This window comes from Python bivittatus, unplaced genomic scaffold (assembly GCF_059951505.1).
Source record: "Python bivittatus isolate LINGU-HERP-01145 unplaced genomic scaffold, Pbiv_v1 ctg000480_np1212, whole genome shotgun sequence".
Lineage (NCBI taxonomy): Eukaryota > Metazoa > Chordata > Lepidosauria > Squamata > Pythonidae > Python > Python bivittatus.
Window position 1 is genome coordinate 73,433,329 of NW_028277075.1, and position 17,081 is coordinate 73,450,409.

At 40.4% G+C, this 17,081-nt stretch overlaps 1 protein-coding gene across 2 annotated transcripts; it reads right to left on the minus strand.

Annotated features, from left to right (window-relative positions):
- Positions 1-6,266: 6,266 nt before the first annotated feature.
- On the minus strand, positions 6,267-15,284 carry NDUFS8 (NADH:ubiquinone oxidoreductase core subunit S8). 2 transcript variants are annotated; one of them, XM_007425121.4, is made up of 7 exons: positions 15,145-15,284; positions 14,154-14,217; positions 11,560-11,622; positions 9,781-9,870; positions 8,001-8,173; positions 6,567-6,695; positions 6,267-6,477 (listed from the first exon to the last, which is right to left on the minus strand). In XM_007425121.4, exons 2-7 carry the CDS (start codon positions 14,191-14,193, stop codon positions 6,346-6,348), a joined length of 627 nt encoding a protein of 208 aa, XP_007425183.1. In that variant the 5' UTR covers positions 14,194-14,217; positions 15,145-15,284; the 3' UTR covers positions 6,267-6,345. The 2 variants fall into 2 exon arrangements, with proteins under 2 accessions (XP_007425183.1, XP_007425182.1); XM_007425120.4 differs by lacking the exon at positions 15,145-15,284 and adding an exon at positions 14,799-15,084.
- Between the last annotated feature and the right edge of the window lie 1,797 nt (positions 15,285-17,081).

The window sequence follows — 17,081 nt, forward strand, 5'->3', positions numbered from 1 at the left end:
GCACAGGAGCATCGTCAAAAAGCGCGAAGGCGTTATTAAGAATTTATAAAAGGTTATTGGAAGATTGCTTCCTTCCTTTTCCAGGCCCTGATAATCAGAAGTGGATAGATTTTTCTCTCTCTCTCTCCACTCCTGATTATCAGGACCTATGAATGGTTACCTTGCAGCATCGGTGCGGTCGGTAACCCAGACCAACAGGAAGGCATTTGCAGAGAGAGGCAGATGTGTGCCATTCAGCCCTGCTTGTCTCTTTCTGTGGAGATCTGCTTTTTGATGATGGGGGTGCCAGAGCAACAGCTTAACTGAGAAGCAAAATCCTTGTAAAAGCTGCAGGAAAAACTACAGGCGGATCTCTTCCAGTGCTTGCAGCATCACACTACTCACTACACTGCATTTTAGTCATGCCACATGGCTGCCCAAAACAAATTTTATACCAGGGTCACAGCCTTTTACTTGAGAATACCAGATTTTTCTGCACTATCTTCTTCAAACTTGCAGCACCCGAAGTAAGCCATTTCTACATGTGATATCTAAAATTATCTACTGTAGTCATTTTAGGATGGTTCATCCCTGAGGAAGACAAACTTTTTATCACTACAAAATGGCTGTAAGCCAGTAAAAGGTCTGTGTTTTGCATGCATCTCTCCACCCCCTTCCTCATTATTCCACCTAATGTTTCTACTTTATAGGCATTTAAAACAGGAGAAATTTTTTTTTAGATTGCTATACATTCATCTATATCTTTACATGAATACCAGCACTACATGATTATGAGGGGGGAAAAAATGGGGAGCTCTAGCTGCGGTCAAAAAAACAAAACAAGCATTGATATTTCCAGGCTATTTCACATATTACAACAAACAATTCATGTGGGTAGAACTTTCAGCACCTATCAAGTATAGCATTATATCGCATTTCATGTATATACGCCCAAGTTCTTAACACGTAAAGCACCCCTGTAAGAAACACCTATAACAACTTTGCACATGTTTATTGTTTTTATGAGTTACTTCCAGGATTCTCTTGAGGAACCAGAAAAAGAGTACAAATATCTTAATAAGAGCCTCTACATCTTTGCATTGGAATAAAGATGAGCTTTATAAATAAATAATTCATTTACCCCCATAACATCTCCAAGCCTTTATGTGGATAGTTTTCCAGTAATTTTCTAGCTTAGAAACAATGTAATAAATACAAATCCAAGTCAGTTAATTACTACACTGAAATAAATACCACCATATCAAAAGATAAACAATATATTTAAAATCTTTTTACTTGAAACGCAGGGTGCTGAACTGGAAACATGCTATATGGAAAGAATGAAGTCCTTCAGCTGACTTGCCATTCTAACTATGCTTAGAATTGCAAAAAGAGAGAGCAAAGCCTAGTATTCTTAGCAGTCTGGGATTTCTGAACCCATTAGCAGAGCTCCTCTAGGCTTCTAAATCCGTTAGCATAGTTCTAGATCAGCTAGACCTCCATTGGAACACAATGCCTCTTACTGCAGAACTTCCAGTGAAGTGTGATGGTGAGGATAAAGCATTACTAAACATTACGTTTACTGCCTCTTTTACCATGGGTGTCCTTATTTATACAACTAAAAGGCAGATGAGATTTAGAAATGTATGCAAGGGCTATCTTCTACTCAACAGCTACATACTGAATAGTCATCTCTAGATGCAAACTGAAGGAAAGACAAGAAAAAGTTTACTATGATTGGTGTTGCTCTTTATGTTAAAGAGAGAATAATGAAACATCAAAAGGAAAAGATTCTTCCAAGAAATCATTGTGGGTGGCCATGTCCACTTACAAGCTGATTTACTATTGGGGACGTATTATCATGCTCTTTACAAAAATACCCAATATTATTTTGATCAAAAATTAAGTTCAAGATGTATGTGGAGAAGAAATTGTAGAAATATGACAATTACCTTTACCTGGACTGTGTAAACATACAGTCCAGTATCAACCTATGGAATATGTTCTTAAGTATTCTACTTGATATTGGTCATAGAACTGACAAGAGGGAAAGTTTAATCCCAAGTGCTGTCCTGGGGTACTAAGTGGTGCCCCAGGACTTACTACAAGATTTAAATTGTTGAACCACTCTCAAACAGCAGCCATCAGGCTTCAGATTCAAGATACAGATGAGTGGTCTCATGCTATAAAGTAATCCCATCACCACTGATGTCAAAAGATGGAATTTCTACAAAATAAGGCAACTGACAAAAAGAAAGTGAAACTCAAGTAACATTTTTCTAGAATGTATGAAGATTGTTCAAATGTAAAATTGCAATTCAGCTACATTATGTATGTACGTATCTATGTAGATTTGAGAAAGCCACCCAAAGTCAAGAAGATACCAGCATACTTAGAGAACAGAGTAGAAAACACCCAAACAATTCAAGGCAAGAGGACTTCCTTCAGAAAATGGAAATCTCACATGCTCTTCATATGTGAAGAGCAACAACAACAACAACAAAAAAAGTTACAAACTGGCAAATAACAAGGCCTGCAAGAACAAGAAGAGTCTATTGCAAGTAAGAGATCATAATTAACTCCGCTTCATGCCTCATATTCCTATCAGCAGTGACATCCAAGATGCCTTGGGCAATATATTGTCATTCAAGATTTTTCTGCATAGTATTTATTTCAATGCTTTTTATAAGGGAGTATGTGTGTGTACACATATGGTAACTGAGCTGAATGTTGGAAATACCCATTTGCTTGTGAGCCTGACTCACCACCAATTACACAATATACAAGTTACTTTTTTTCCAGCCACTGAACATTTTTCAACTTCCTTTTTTCCATGTCTCAGATCCTATTTTAGGAGATTTGATTTTACTGATTCATTTGCACTAAAAATGTTTTAGCAGGGGATGTTATATAGATAATGACAACAGCTAACAAAAAGACTTCTCTCTCTCTGGTAGTGCACAGAAACAATATTAAATGGGACAACAATTCACTCTTCTCCATCCATATCCTGACTTTTTCAATCTCTGCCCTATAAACAATCTCAGTAGTTCTCTACAACTGTCCAATTTATTTCCAGTGAATCATATTGTATATACAGTGGGGCAAAAAAGTATTTAGTTAGCCACCAATTGTGCAAGTTCTCCCACTTAAAAAGATGAGCGAGGCCTGTAATTTTCATCATAGGTATACCTCAACTATGAGAGACAAAATGGGGAAAAAAATCCAGAAAATCACATTGTCTGATTTTTAAAGAATTTATTTGCAGATCATGGTGGAAATAAGTATTTGGTCAATATCAAAAGTTCATCTCAATACTTTGTTATATATCCTTTGTTGGCAATGACAGAGGTCAAACGTTTTCTGTAAGTCTTCACAAGGTTTTCACACACTGTTGCTGGTATTTTGGCCCATTCCTCCATGCAGATCTCCTCTAGAGCAGTGATGTTTTGGGGCTGTCGCTGGGCAACACGGACTTTCAACTCCCTCCAAAGGTTTTCCATGGGGTTGAGATCTGGAGACTGGCTAGGCCACTCCAGGACCTTGAAATGCTTCTTACGAAGCCACTCCTTCGTTGCCCAGGCGGTGTGTTTGGGATCATTGTCATGCTGAAAGACCCAGCCACATTTCATCTTCAATGCCCTTGCTAATGGAAGGTGTTCACTCAAAATCTCAAGATACATGGCCCCATTCATTCTTTCCTTTACACGAATCAGTCGTCCTGGTCCCTTTGCAGAAAAACAGCCCCAAAGCATGATGTTTCCACCCCCATGCTTCACAGTAGGTATGGTGTTCTTTGGATGCAACTCAGCATCCTCTCTCCTCCAAACACAACAAGTTGAGTTTAGACCAAAACGTTCTACTTTGGTTTCATCTGACCATATGACATTCTCCCATCCTCTTCTGGATCATCCAAATGCTCTCTAGCAAACTTCAGACGGGCCCAGACATGTACTGGCTTAAGCAGGGGGACACGTCTGGCACTGCAGGATTTGAGTCCCTGGCGGCATAGTGTGTTACTGATGGTAGCCTTTGTTACTTTGGTCCCAGCTCTCTGCAGGTCATTCACTAGGTCCCCCCATGTGGTTCTGGGATTTTTGCTCACCGTTCTTGTGATCATTTTGACCCCACAGGGTGAGATCTTGCATGGAGCCCCAGATCGAGGGAGATTATCAGTGGTCTTGTATGTCTTCCATTTTCTAATTATTGCTCCCACAGTTGATTTCTTCACACCAAGCTGCTTGCCTATTGCAGATTCAGTCTTCCCAGCCTGGTGCAGGTCTACAATTTTGTTTCTGGTGTCCTTCAACAGCTCTTTGGTCTTGGCCATAGTGGAGTTTGGAGTGTGACTGTTTGAGGTTGTGGACAGGTGTCTTTTATACTGATAACAAGGTCAAACAGGTGCCATTACTACAGGTAACGAGTGGAGGACAGAGGAGCCTCTTAAAGAAGTAGTTACAGGTCTGTGAGAGCCAGACATCTTGCTTGTTTGTAGGTGACCAAATACTTATTTTCCACCATGATTTGCAAATAAATTCTTTAAAAATCAGACAATGTGATTTTCTGGATTTTCCCCCCCATTTTCTCTCTCATAGTTGAGGTATACCTATGATGAAAATTACAGGGCTCTCTCATCTTTTTAAGTGGGAGAACTTGCACAATTGGTGGCTGACTAAATACTTTTTTGCCCCACTGTATAAGACTATATATACTATGGAGAACAGTAAATGTTCAAAAAATGAAACTTGGGGCATGGCGGGGGGGGGGGCGTTTAAAAGATTCCCAACTCAGGAGGTAATGTAATTTCTGCAGAAAACAGAAATGAGTCAAAACTTTATATAGGCTGGAAACCATGGTCTTACTTGCCCATGACCATGGTTTCCAGCCTATATAAAGTTTTGACTCATTTCTGTTTGAGTCCTACTGAAGCATATCACAGTCTTACTGATAAACACTTTACTTTTGAAAAGGATTTAGAATTAAAATACACTGGAATGAGTATTTCAGAACATTTCCTTTGAACATTTCCTTTAAATAGGTAGTCCTGTTTAACATCCACTTGTTCAGCAACCGTTCAAAGTTACAACAGTGCTGAATGAGGGGTACTTATGGCAGATCCTTGTAGTTTTGGCTGTTGCAGCATCCCCATGGTCACGATTGCAATTTGGTGCTTGGCGACCAGCTCGCAATTATGATGTTGCAGTGTCTTGTGGTCCCATGATTGCCATTTGTGACTTTCACGGCATGCTTCTGACAAAGCCAATGGGAAAGCCACAGGAGGTCACAAATGGCAATCACGTAACTGCAGGACACTGCAACTGCTTGGGATTTTCCTAACAATGGCAACTGGGACTGCTGGAACTGCTGTCATAAGTCACCGCAGTCACATGACATGCAATTTACGACCACACCGATGGAGTTTCTGTTCCCAATTACCGTTGGTAAGCGAGGACTATCCATACTTTATTGTATTTTCATACTCCACTAATACATGCTAATTATTTGTCTTTTGAGCGCCAATTCTTTTATAGGCATGGCCAACAGAACAAAGTGTTAAGTGATGCAGCACCACAGAGTTGATATACATGAATGGTACCTCAGTCCTTCACAGGCTGGAGCAAAGACATACAGCCATGCCTGACAAAGTCTCCACTGCAGGCTACAAATAATTATTTTGAACCGTGTTACTTCTATCTTTGTGTTAAAGCAGCCCCTTCCATTCTATTTAAGGCTGCTTGGCATAGGTTTCACATAACTGCACCTATCACAAAATGAGTATTCAGTGGGGGAGAGCTAACTATTTGAATCTTCATGTTAAAAGCATGCTGAAGATGGAAACTTATATCAAGAAGACATTTAACCTACTTTCCTGCACCATGGGCTAGCATGTTTCCAACTCGACAGAGCGCTCCAAATAATACTAGTCTCAAGAATATCATAATGGGGTTTGCTGATTCTTCAAACAGACTTCTTAAAAGAAGCAAGCAAAAGGCGTATCAGTTCCATAACATTCCTTCCCAAAAGTTTGTTGAGCAGAGAGGATACAAAGCAACAGAACTATGGTGCCGGGCATCTCTCTCTCCTTAACCACCAATTCTTTCCCCACAAAGAGTCTTACATTTATTCCATAAGGTCAAGGTTCAGAAGCCTTACGTTAAAGAAAAGATGGACTTGCTTTTCAATCCCACCCATCCTTTCCACTGCAAATAAGATGATGCATGCTACATTATCAACATAAGGGCTGCCTAAAAGTGCTACTTATCCTCAAAACACAGGGAAACAAAGAGTGAGTGCATGCCCTTTATTACAGACTTGACTGGATGAGCATGCTGATAAGGATATGCAAAGGCCGAGGGAAATGTTCTGTTATCGATACAAGTAATCAGCTTCTATGTTAGCAGCAATCTCAGCTTCCCACTTGTCTCCATTGTTGAGCAGCTTCTCTTTGTTGTATAGAAGCTCTTCATGTGTCTCAGTGGAGAATTCAAAGTTGGGGCCCTGCAGATGCACAGCAAAGAGCTGGAGTAAAATCAAATCTAGACTGGAATCTTAACCACCCAAACCCACCCGTCCACTACCCCATTCACCTCCACAATAGCATCAACAGGACAGGCTTCCTGGCAGAATCCACAGTAGATGCATTTGGTCATGTCAATGTCATAGCGAGTGGTCCTGCGGCTACCATCAGCTCGAGTCTCTGCCTCAATAGTGATTGCCTGTTGAGAAAAAGGCACAACTAGCACAAGGGTTCTCAGAGTCATCTTAGCAGAACACCCTGAGACTACTCAAAGTTTAGCAGCAAAATGACCAAATCCTAGAAGTATGATTTCAAGCAGAAGGGTGGTGCCTCCCAGAGGCCTCCTACTCCCACTCCCAGCCTTACAAATTCCCCAGAAAACACACCAACAAAAACTGACCCCACCTCTTCTAGTTACAACACTGGATGGCCTCCTGAGGGCCTCCAAATGGTCTTGAAGCAGAGTTGCAAACCCAACCCCACAGAAATTATCAATTCCTATTTGAGCATGCTGACATTCCAAACTCCAGTTTCAGGAGTCTAGATAATCCAAGCTGAAATTTATCCGTGCTGTAATAAAGATAAATTCATTTGGAATGAAGGACCTGAATCAAAGACATGCAACACTTAAGAGAGCTATAGAAGCTGGATAGAGTTGTGTGGATACCACAAAAGAGAAGGGGTTCACTACAGCCAACAGAACTTTAGCATTAGAGCAGTGTTGTTCAAACTTGGCCACTTTAAGATGAGTGGACTTCAACTCCCAGAATTCCCCAGCCAGTATGGCTGGCTGGGGAATTCTGGGAGTTGAAGTCCACTCATCTTAAAGTGGCCAGGTTTGGACAACACTGCATTAGAGGGAACATCCGTTCCTAAATAACTTTGCCCCATCTCTGGAGGAAAACCTCCATTTTTAGCATTAGCTCTAGAACTGTATGCATGGGCGAAGTAATCAGATAATGATATAACTTGGGCTAAGCTCCTGCATTAATAAAAAGCAAATTATTTCAATTCTCACTATTGACAGCATGTGAATGGAAGTCTGCAGCTGAAAGACATATTCCTGTACAGATCCACTGAGATCACAGAAACTCTTCACATATGCATTGTCACATCCAGATCTCACTAAACTCCTTGCAACTTACTTGACCTCTATGAGGCCTTTGGGAATGCACTCCTAGAAGGGAAATTAAATCACATACCAGGCTGGAAAATATCAGAGCACAGGCTTTAGGAAGCTGCCCAGGGCCTCCTCTAGTTCCTGCCTGGTGCAGGGAAAAAAATCTTCCATCACATAAAAAGGAAAGGAAGGTGCAGCCAACAAGGCGCCACTAGACCCATCATATGGAAGCTCCTTAACCCTGCTTACAATTTTCATCTGCAATATGTAAATATGCGAGGCATGAAATACTTTTTGCACTGAATGTTTGCAGTATCTTAGAAAATGTTTATGATAGCAGCACATGTTGGGAAAGAAGGAAAAATTTGATAAGAGAGGCCTCACCTGAGCAGGGCACACCGCTTCACACAGCTTGCAAGCAATGCATCGCTCCTCTCCAGATGGGTATCTGCGCAGGGCATGCTCTCCACGGAATCGTGGACTCAACGGGCCCTTCTCAAAAGGATAGTTGATGGTGGCAGGCTCTCGAAATACATAACTCATGGTTGTAGCCAAACCTTAGAACGTTAGAATGAAACAAAATACACCGTTGGTTTAAATAAGCCAAAGAAGGGCAGAACTGGTGCCCTCAGATGGCTGGGACGGCAATTCCACATCCCCCTGTCATGAGCTAGGACTAATGTGAACTGAAACTCAAATTATCTAAGAGTACCAGGTTGCCAATCCCTGAAATGCACTATGGATCTCATCCTCAAAGTTCAACTAAGTCAGGAAACAAACATCTGGAGTTTCACTGTTTACTGTAGCACAACAATTTGGCACTTATCTGCTCATACAGCACTCTGCAGTTCTCATCAGGTCATACACATATATAACTCCTTGGTAAAGTTACCCTGGCCATCTCCACTGTCCACCCACAGTATAGACAGAAACCATGGAAGAATCACAGCATAGAACTACAGCAGCCCTCCTAACTTCCTTCCTCAGTCCTGATTTAAAGGGACATATCAATTGAATACATGCTAGGCTTATATGATACTGGCCACTTCAGAGCCTGCAGGGCAAAAACTAGAGGATGTCACAAGCATTGTCCTCCTGTGTCATGGTATGTGGGAAAGACTTTGGGAGATGGGGCAAAGAGATGCTGCCTAGGGAATGATCAGATAAGAGGCAGCATAGCCCACAGCTGTAAAGTGGGCAGGGCAAGAGGCTCAGAAGGGACCTCCCTAGTTTCTTGGGCTGTAAAGGAGACGGCGTGAGAATTGTACTTTCAGACTTGCAAGATTCTATTAATGTAGCTTTACAATAAAGTAGAATTAGCTTATCTGGTCATGTTTCCTGTCTGGTCTACCTGGTAAGGTTGACATCTTGCCACAGACTAAAGCAGGGGTGGGCAACCTTTTAGTGGGCAAGTCCCATGCAAGATTTGGGAAGGGGGCAAAAGGCCAGAAAGAGGATAAGTCCACAACTGGGTTTGGCAAGGAATGTAGAGTTTTTCTTTCCTTTTTTTAAAATCTCACTAGATCCCTTCTAAGACTTGAATAACAATTTTTGTAGGTTTTCCACTTCAAAGTGAACGGGGTGAAGACCTGTACTCTCTTGTTCTAGAACACAGGTGATCACAGGAAAGTAAATTCCAACTGAATGCTAGGAAAAAAAAGTTCCCTAACAATAAGAAGAGTTCAAAGAGGGAGCCCACAGAGGTAGGGGGCTCCCTCTTCACTGGATATGTTCAAATGAAAGCTAGGCAGGCATCTGTCATGGAAGCTTTAATTTGGATTCCTGCACAGAGAAGGTTTGACTAAATTGCAGTGACTCCTCCTGATACTAGTTTTATACAGATTTTTTTCCTCTACTAGTAGTCTTCTTGGAATGCCCATTTCAATTAAAAAAACAAAACAAAGGTTAGATCAGTATTTCACAACCTCAGCAATTTTAAGACGTGTGGACTTCAACTCCCAAGAATTCCCTAGCCAGCATGTCTGGCCTGGGATAAAGCAGCAAGTTATATATCCAATTGTTAGGATGCAAGGACAGTAGGAAGCATTATAGGACGGGACAACCAACTTCCTTTGAGTAAATCATTTTATGTCTATAGAAGAGATTCTTTCTCTTCAGTTAGTGCCCAGAAATAACAGTCATCACTTATCTCACTACTGCTCACCTCGGATAAGTTCTGTCCACAGGAGAGTCTGTGCAGCTTTGTCAGTGACCGATTTCCAATCTGTTGGCTCCTCCCTTGCATTCACATACTCTGCAGCAAAACAACAACTTGAAGTGGGAATTGTTGCCATTCAGAAGTCTCAAAGATGTCACAAGAAGCATTTTATAGGAAAGAAACAGTAGGGAAAGAGAGATGGTTAACCTATCGAGAGTTGTTAGAACAAGAACATGGGGAATATAAGATGAAACCAAGAGAACTGGCTGCAGAGGGATTTAGCTTTCAACGGTTTTCGTACGTACAGTTAAGAGAAAGATTTAAGGTAGATAAAAGGACATTTGGAAATGAGCAACAAAAGACAGAGTTTGAAGTTGAATTATGTACATATGATGTAATTGCCAAAATGTATAAACTCTTGCTGAAATTAGAAATGGAGGACGAACAAGTGAAAGAGTGTATGATAAAATGGACTAAGAATTTTGGATATAACATACTGTTGAAACACTAGGAAAACATGTGGTTGAAAGGATTGAAATTCACATTATGTTATAACCTATAAGAGAATTTAAAAAAAATAATGGACCATTGGTATATGACCCCAGAAAAATTATCCAGAATGTATAAAGGTACTTCAAATTTATGTTGGAAATGTGGACATACATGAAGGGTCATTTTATCATGCTTGATGGACTTGTAAAAAAGCCAGAAAATTTTGGGTTCAAATACATATACTGATACAAAGAATTTTAAAGACCAAGATTCAACTGAAACCAGAACTTTTTTTTGTTGGGATTAATGGACAGACGACTAGAAAAAAGCCAGGGAGATTATTTTTATATATGATCACTGCTGCGACAACTACATGCACAAAAATGGAAAAATTCTGAAATACCCACAACAAAGGAATGGTTGGTGAAGATGACGGATCTAGCAGAGACAGCAAAATTAACTTGTTTGCTTAGAGAAAGATCAACTACTACATTTATTAGCAACTGGAACCCCTTTATGTTCTTTTTGCTGAAAATAGAAAAAAAATGAACTGATGATTTATGGATTTGATGATTAGAAAGGGTAGCTTATGGAAAGAAGGAAACTTTGATGCAGCCTTAGAGAGAGAGGGTAAAATATAAATGTACTTACAGTTGCTGTTAAGAAGATTGGAAGACACTTCTTTATTGTTCTTCCTTATTGTTCTTTCCTTTTTTCCTTCTTTTCTATCTCTTTTTCTTTATTTCTTCTTCACTTTTCTATTACCTTTCTCTATTTCTCTTTTCTTTAACTTAAAATTTGTATTGTTTTTACTCTGTGGAAAAACTTCTGTGATAAAAGTTGCCTGCCTGCCTGCCTATCTATCTATCTATGACATCATTATACAAAGGTGACCACTCTCATAAAATATTTACTATGGAAATTGCACAAACAGGAGAATGGATCTCAATGTTCTTAGGGGAAAAAAATCTTGAAAAGCAACATTGTCCATTCCCAAGAACACTGGTAACTATTCCCTTGGCTGTACTATTCCCATCAGCATCCTTGAGTTTTTTTTAGGAATGATGCCTTCACAAGCTCACTAGCATGGCGTGATTTTCTGGGCAACACATTTCACTGAGAAAGACTGTCCAAATTAAATTCTATGTTCCCCAAGAGCCGCCTGTCTAGCAGCATTTGTACCATCTGTAGATTAGGACAGCCGAATGTTTCCAATTATCTCTTGTGTTAGTAACTGCTACATTCCTACAGCGAGCCCTACTTCGACTTTTGCAAGGCAGATGATGCACTTACTGTAGGAAGCTCTGGAGGCTGTGCTGCTGAGATGTCGGGTAAGACTCAGGCACACCGGAATCCCTAAAGAGTAACAGCAATGTTATTTTCAAGCAAAAGTAAAAATACTCATCCCAGATGCCTCAAAGCAGGAATTTTCCAACCTAGGGCTCCCTTAATATTGCTTTTTTAAATCTTGAACAAGCTGTTTCTAGAGCAGCCATATCAGTAAACAGTTGCCTGGCAGCTATAAGCAGCAAGAAATAGCACAGAGGAAATGAAGTCAAGTAAGCTGGCTAGCACCAAGGAAAGAACTAAGGGGGCTGCCAGAGAAAGCAAGTCCGCTTTATTTCCAGCAGAAGCCAAAGAGCTCTGCATCCCTCTTTTGTCAGTCCAAATTTCAGCTAATATTATGACCAGGATTTGTCTGCAAACAAGCATGATACAATTATTACAGACCACTAGACTCTATGAAGATGAGAAGCTCAAGTGCCGGTGTTTAGAGGCATCATATCAGGCATTGCGATAAATGGGAAATGACTAAGCCACTGTTTATTTCAATGTGATTTTCTGAATAAGCCAGAACTGGCAGCTTTACACAATGCACTAGGTTATAAACAATGGTTTACAATCCACAATAGCTGTGTTCACAAGTTACATCAAAACCAAAGAAACTGTATTAAGGCTTAAGACAATGAAAGAATCCAGCCATAGTCTGTAACACGTCATGCCTATACAGGTAGTCCTTGTTTAGCAACTGCCTTATTTAGTGACCATTCGCAGTTATGACAGTGATGAAAAAGTAACTTTACGACCAATCTTCACATTTATGACTTTTGCAGGTCTGTAAAGCAAAGGAAAACTGAAGTAAGATCATAAGCACATCACTCAGCAACCACTTCGCTTAACAACCGAGTTGCCAGTTCCAATTCTGGTCACTAAATGAGGACTACCTGTACTTGATATAGCATCCTTATAATGTCTCCTTTATACTTCATCTGAAAATACAGAGTAGACCTATAATATCTGAATTCACAAATACATTTTGAAATTAAAGTATGAAATTAAGTTTTGGGAGACTTCTGCTACAAGCTCTGCCTTGATAAAGTGAATAGAATAGAATAGAATAGAATAGAATAGAATAGAATAGAATAGAATAGAATAGAATAGAATGTCATAAAATTAGCAAAAGCACTTGGCAGAGAAAATATTCCAAGGTCAGTGCTGGAAAAAATATGAACTAAATTCCACCTTCATCAAACAATGACCTCTACAATACACACAAACATATACAGAATTACACACCGCTGTCTCTCTGGGCTCTTCTGTGACTACACTTAATTAGATGTCAGTGAAGGAGTGATCTAACATGCTATTTCAAGAAATACAAATTTCAGAGAAACTGTTCAAAATCCAACAACAATCTATCCTTATCACCTATTTGAAGACTTCTATTTAATCCGAGAATGTTGGCATAAAGTTATAAAGTCATCAAATAGCTACCTGAATAGTTGGTCCTCACTTAATGACCACAATAGGGATCAGAAAATTGGTTGTTAAGCGGGACAGCTGTTAAGCGAGTGACCACATGGCCGGATCCGATTTTACAACCATCTTTACAGTCGTTAAGCGAATCACTGATAATTAAACAAATCCAGTTTCCCCTATGGATGTTTTTTGCCAGAATTCACTTAATGACCACATGGTTCATTTAACAACCCCAGTGATTCACTTAATGACCACTGTAAAAAAGGTTGCAAATCACAAACATGTCACCATGGGGGTGTGTGATAGTTTGCAACAGTCATATTGTATTGTAATGTATTGATACAGTTGCAACAATGAGTTAGGTGTCAACATTCTGGCCTGAAGGAGGAAATGACTGACCAGCCACTGATTTTCATCTGTAGTCTCTTACATAGCTGCCCGTTTCACATAAAACGACTCTGGGCGGCTTCTCCAGTAAGGCTTGCCAACAGTTCATCCTACTGGATGACGTTGCTACCACTGACTGAGATCCAGGTACCTTAATAGCTTCCATCTGAAGCATCCTGACTCCAAATGGTGGCATGGTTTCCATTTTTCAAGGTAAGAAACATATTGGACCATCCCCCAAGACTTGATATAACTGAAAGAAACTCACCAAACCCTCAAAATAACTAGAAAATTCCAGCCTATGTATGTGATGGAATTCAATATCTTTGCATCATGGCAGTGGGGAAGTAGTAATCAAGATCACTGTTTATTGAGTGATTGGTCTCTGCTTCAGAGATCCAATTAACTGGAATATGCAGTTAATTTCATGAATAAGTATGAATAAGGCTTTGTAAGTTTCCTGGTGAAAACCAGCGTACTTGGATTGGGAAGACTTGACCATGATCCTCACTGGGTGGCTTTGGGCCAGTCAGAATCATTCTCCCAATCCATCTCACAAACTCATTTTGTCAGAGAATGACAGTATAACTCACCCTGAGCTCTTAGCAGAAATGAGGGCTATAAATGCAATTAATTAATTAAGCTGCATGTAGCTTCTTACCGCAATCTACAGAGTACATTCAGCATAAATTGCATTTTCTGAAGTCTTCATCCTGAAGAAACTCTGCAGTGCAACTTACCTGTCTGGGAAACATGGCGCATCATCCAGAGGACAAACATTTTCAGCTTGAGTCTAGGACTCCTCTACAAAAGTAGCAAGGAAAAATGAGGTGCTTAAAAAAATTAACGCAGGTCCACTGGTTACTATAGAAATCCACAAGAATATGATCAACTAAAATGCGATAAATAATGAGCATGCTTGTAGGTTCACCAAAACTCAGGTAAGGTGGATGGTAAACAAAGTCTGAAAAAACACAGGGAAAAGAAAGGACCTATACACAATCAACCAGAAATAACTCCCCTTGAGCACTGTGGGACTACATTTCAAGTTAACAAGACCCCACAATTACCCCACTATAACCTGTGTTCACTTATCCACGAATAATGCAGGCCCTGGAATTAAATCCTGATGTTTCCCTGTGAAAGTGTGTCTGAGGCAGCTTATCAAACACTTCTAAATAAATAGGACTGTATTGGTTATACTTTTCTCAGCTGCTGGGGGGGGGGATGCCCGCCAAACAGCAGTCGCCGATCCCCTTTTGAAAATAAAAAAAACTGAAACACGGGGATCATACTAGAAACTATTCGGAATCCCCAGTCACAGACCCAGGGCAACCCAACCATGCTGCAAACGTGGACAGTGTTTCATGAAGGGCGCTGCTTACATTCATGGAACAAAGGAGGAAGCGCAGAGAGCTTCAAAAGCACAAGACTCCGCAGAAAAGAATCTTTCCTTCTAACTCTTCGGAAGACCCAATCCATCGAACGCTGGGCAACAGTAACGCGCATGCGCAACTCGCTTCGAAGCTACCTCTTTCGCCTGAAAACCTCGCCAAGGAGCCTGCGCCATCACCAGCCTGAGTAACGCATGCGCATTTCTATGTCCTCTGGGGCACTCTTGAAGGTCTCAGCAATCTGATGCTACTACGCTCTCCCCCGACTCTCCTCTCAGCGGAAGAATTTCCCGGCGCCACGGGAAGCCGAGCAGGACAAAAAGAGTCAAAAACTCACCCGCGAAAACAGTGATAGAAACTACTGCTCTGCTCAGAGCCGCCGACGAGCGGCAAAAATAACTGGCTCCAATCACCACTTGGCTGAAAAGTCATTGGTTGAAGATGACCCGGGAGAGGCAGGACATCCTTCGCGCTTTGGTCGAACGCTCGGAAACCTCCGAATATTTGGGGGCGGGGGAAAGGTTAGGTGCCGCCAGTTCAGGCTAAAAATAAGTCATTGATTGGCTGAAGGAAAACGAACTCTGCGTGGATTGGTGGATGTAACTTACCGAGAAGGTTGGTAGAACGTTGGGTCTGTGCTGCTAGAAGTAGCCTCTATCTCTTTCATAATGCTTGGCTTGCTCAGTTTAATCACGTTTCTGTGTAAGCCACTTGCTATTTGTAGTTTTCACCGCCTTCAAAATGCCCAGGAATCCGCACAATCACATTGTCTGGGTCGTAATTTTGCCCCCCTCTCAAGACTTAAATTGGTTTGCGCTGCTTTAAGTTCTGGGAAATACCAGCTTTTACCCGCTTTATTCCTCACAGGGTAAACTTCGTACACTTCATTCTTGTTTCTAGCAAAGCAAGCGTGTGTCATACGACCTTTTGGGGTAAGCAACGTTATGCGAAGTGCAGAACAAGCGAAGTAATGAGCAGAAGAAATTAAAGGCGGGAGAAAAAAATCTAAGCAAATCTAGTTTACACCAACACCCTTCACCATACCTGTCCGTTCCTTTCTATACTTTAAAATCATCCCACCTGGTCCATACTAGAACTGCGAATTACCTCCTATTCTTTAAAATTCTCATTTCTATTTGAGGAACTGTCAACCACAAGTTGGTTTTCTCAACCCATTCACTCTCAATATTTATTTTGCAATTCAGTCCATCTTCATTCACCAACCAATCTTGATATTTGTGCAAAATATTCCATAATTTAAGCCTAGTCACCTTCTAATATCCTTTCTCATGTCAACAAAGTACAATAAACTTTCCTTGACACATTCGTATATTTCTCAGTTACCCCAATGGTGAGCAAAAATGCTTGGCATAAACCTGTATTTCACTTCTCGATTTTGTTCTTGTCATCTCACTTTCTCAGTCAATATTTTGTCAAACTGTTCCTGGGCCCACTTAACAACCTAACCTGCCTGTAGTTTTTGCATTCACTCTTACTATCTTTCCTTTTGTGTATAGAGAAATGGTAGTGGCATTTTTCCAGTTGCCAAGCACAGATGAATTCTTCACATGCATGTTAGACAAGCTGTACAATCACTCCATAAGCAAACTACATCCATATTAGCATTTATCCAGTTGCTCCTGCAACCTTACTTTTTTTTAACTTTCTCATTGCATTTGTGATTTCCTTCTCATACCTTTTTTCTTAGACGATAATATTTGTGACATTCGTTACAATTCCATTCATCAACACATCACTATTGTTTCCACTCACATCTCAAAAATGCTTCTTTTAGGATGTTTTCACTTCAATTTTATCCAAATCATTTAATCACTTTTATCCTTAATTCTGTTCACTCTGCTGGACACTCCCTGTTTAACTCTTTTCATTCATTTCCAAAACAATATTTTAACATCTTAACCATTCAGTAATGTCTTTGACTACATGCTTTTCAGCTATTGTTTTCTCCCTGCACATTCTTATCCTCCATTTGTGCTGGAGTCTCTCTCTTCTATTTCTTCATCCATGGACTCTTTCACTTCATCATTCCAACAGACATCCTTTTTCATACTTCCCCTTAGCATAACTCCACACACATCTGTAGCATCATGTAAAAAATCATTCTTTTCACTCTGTTCCAAGCAACTTGCACATCTTACCTGAAGTCCATTTTCCATTATTATTATTATTATTATTATTATTATTATTATTATTACTACTACTACTACTACTACTACTGTTGGTCACACAGTCACCCAGATGTTTAGACTGGAT

Excerpts from the sequence above, each read along its gene's own strand:
- NDUFS8 (XM_007425120.4), bottom strand. Across the intron at positions 11,623-14,153 it reads GCGCCATGTTTCCCAGACAG|GGATTCCGGTGTGCCTGAGT; the intron begins GTAAGTTGCACT and ends GTTACTCTTTAG. Across the intron at positions 6,478-6,566 it reads CTGTTGATGCTATTGTGGAG|GGCCCCAACTTTGAATTCTC; the intron begins GTGAATGGGGTA and ends GTGCATCTGCAG.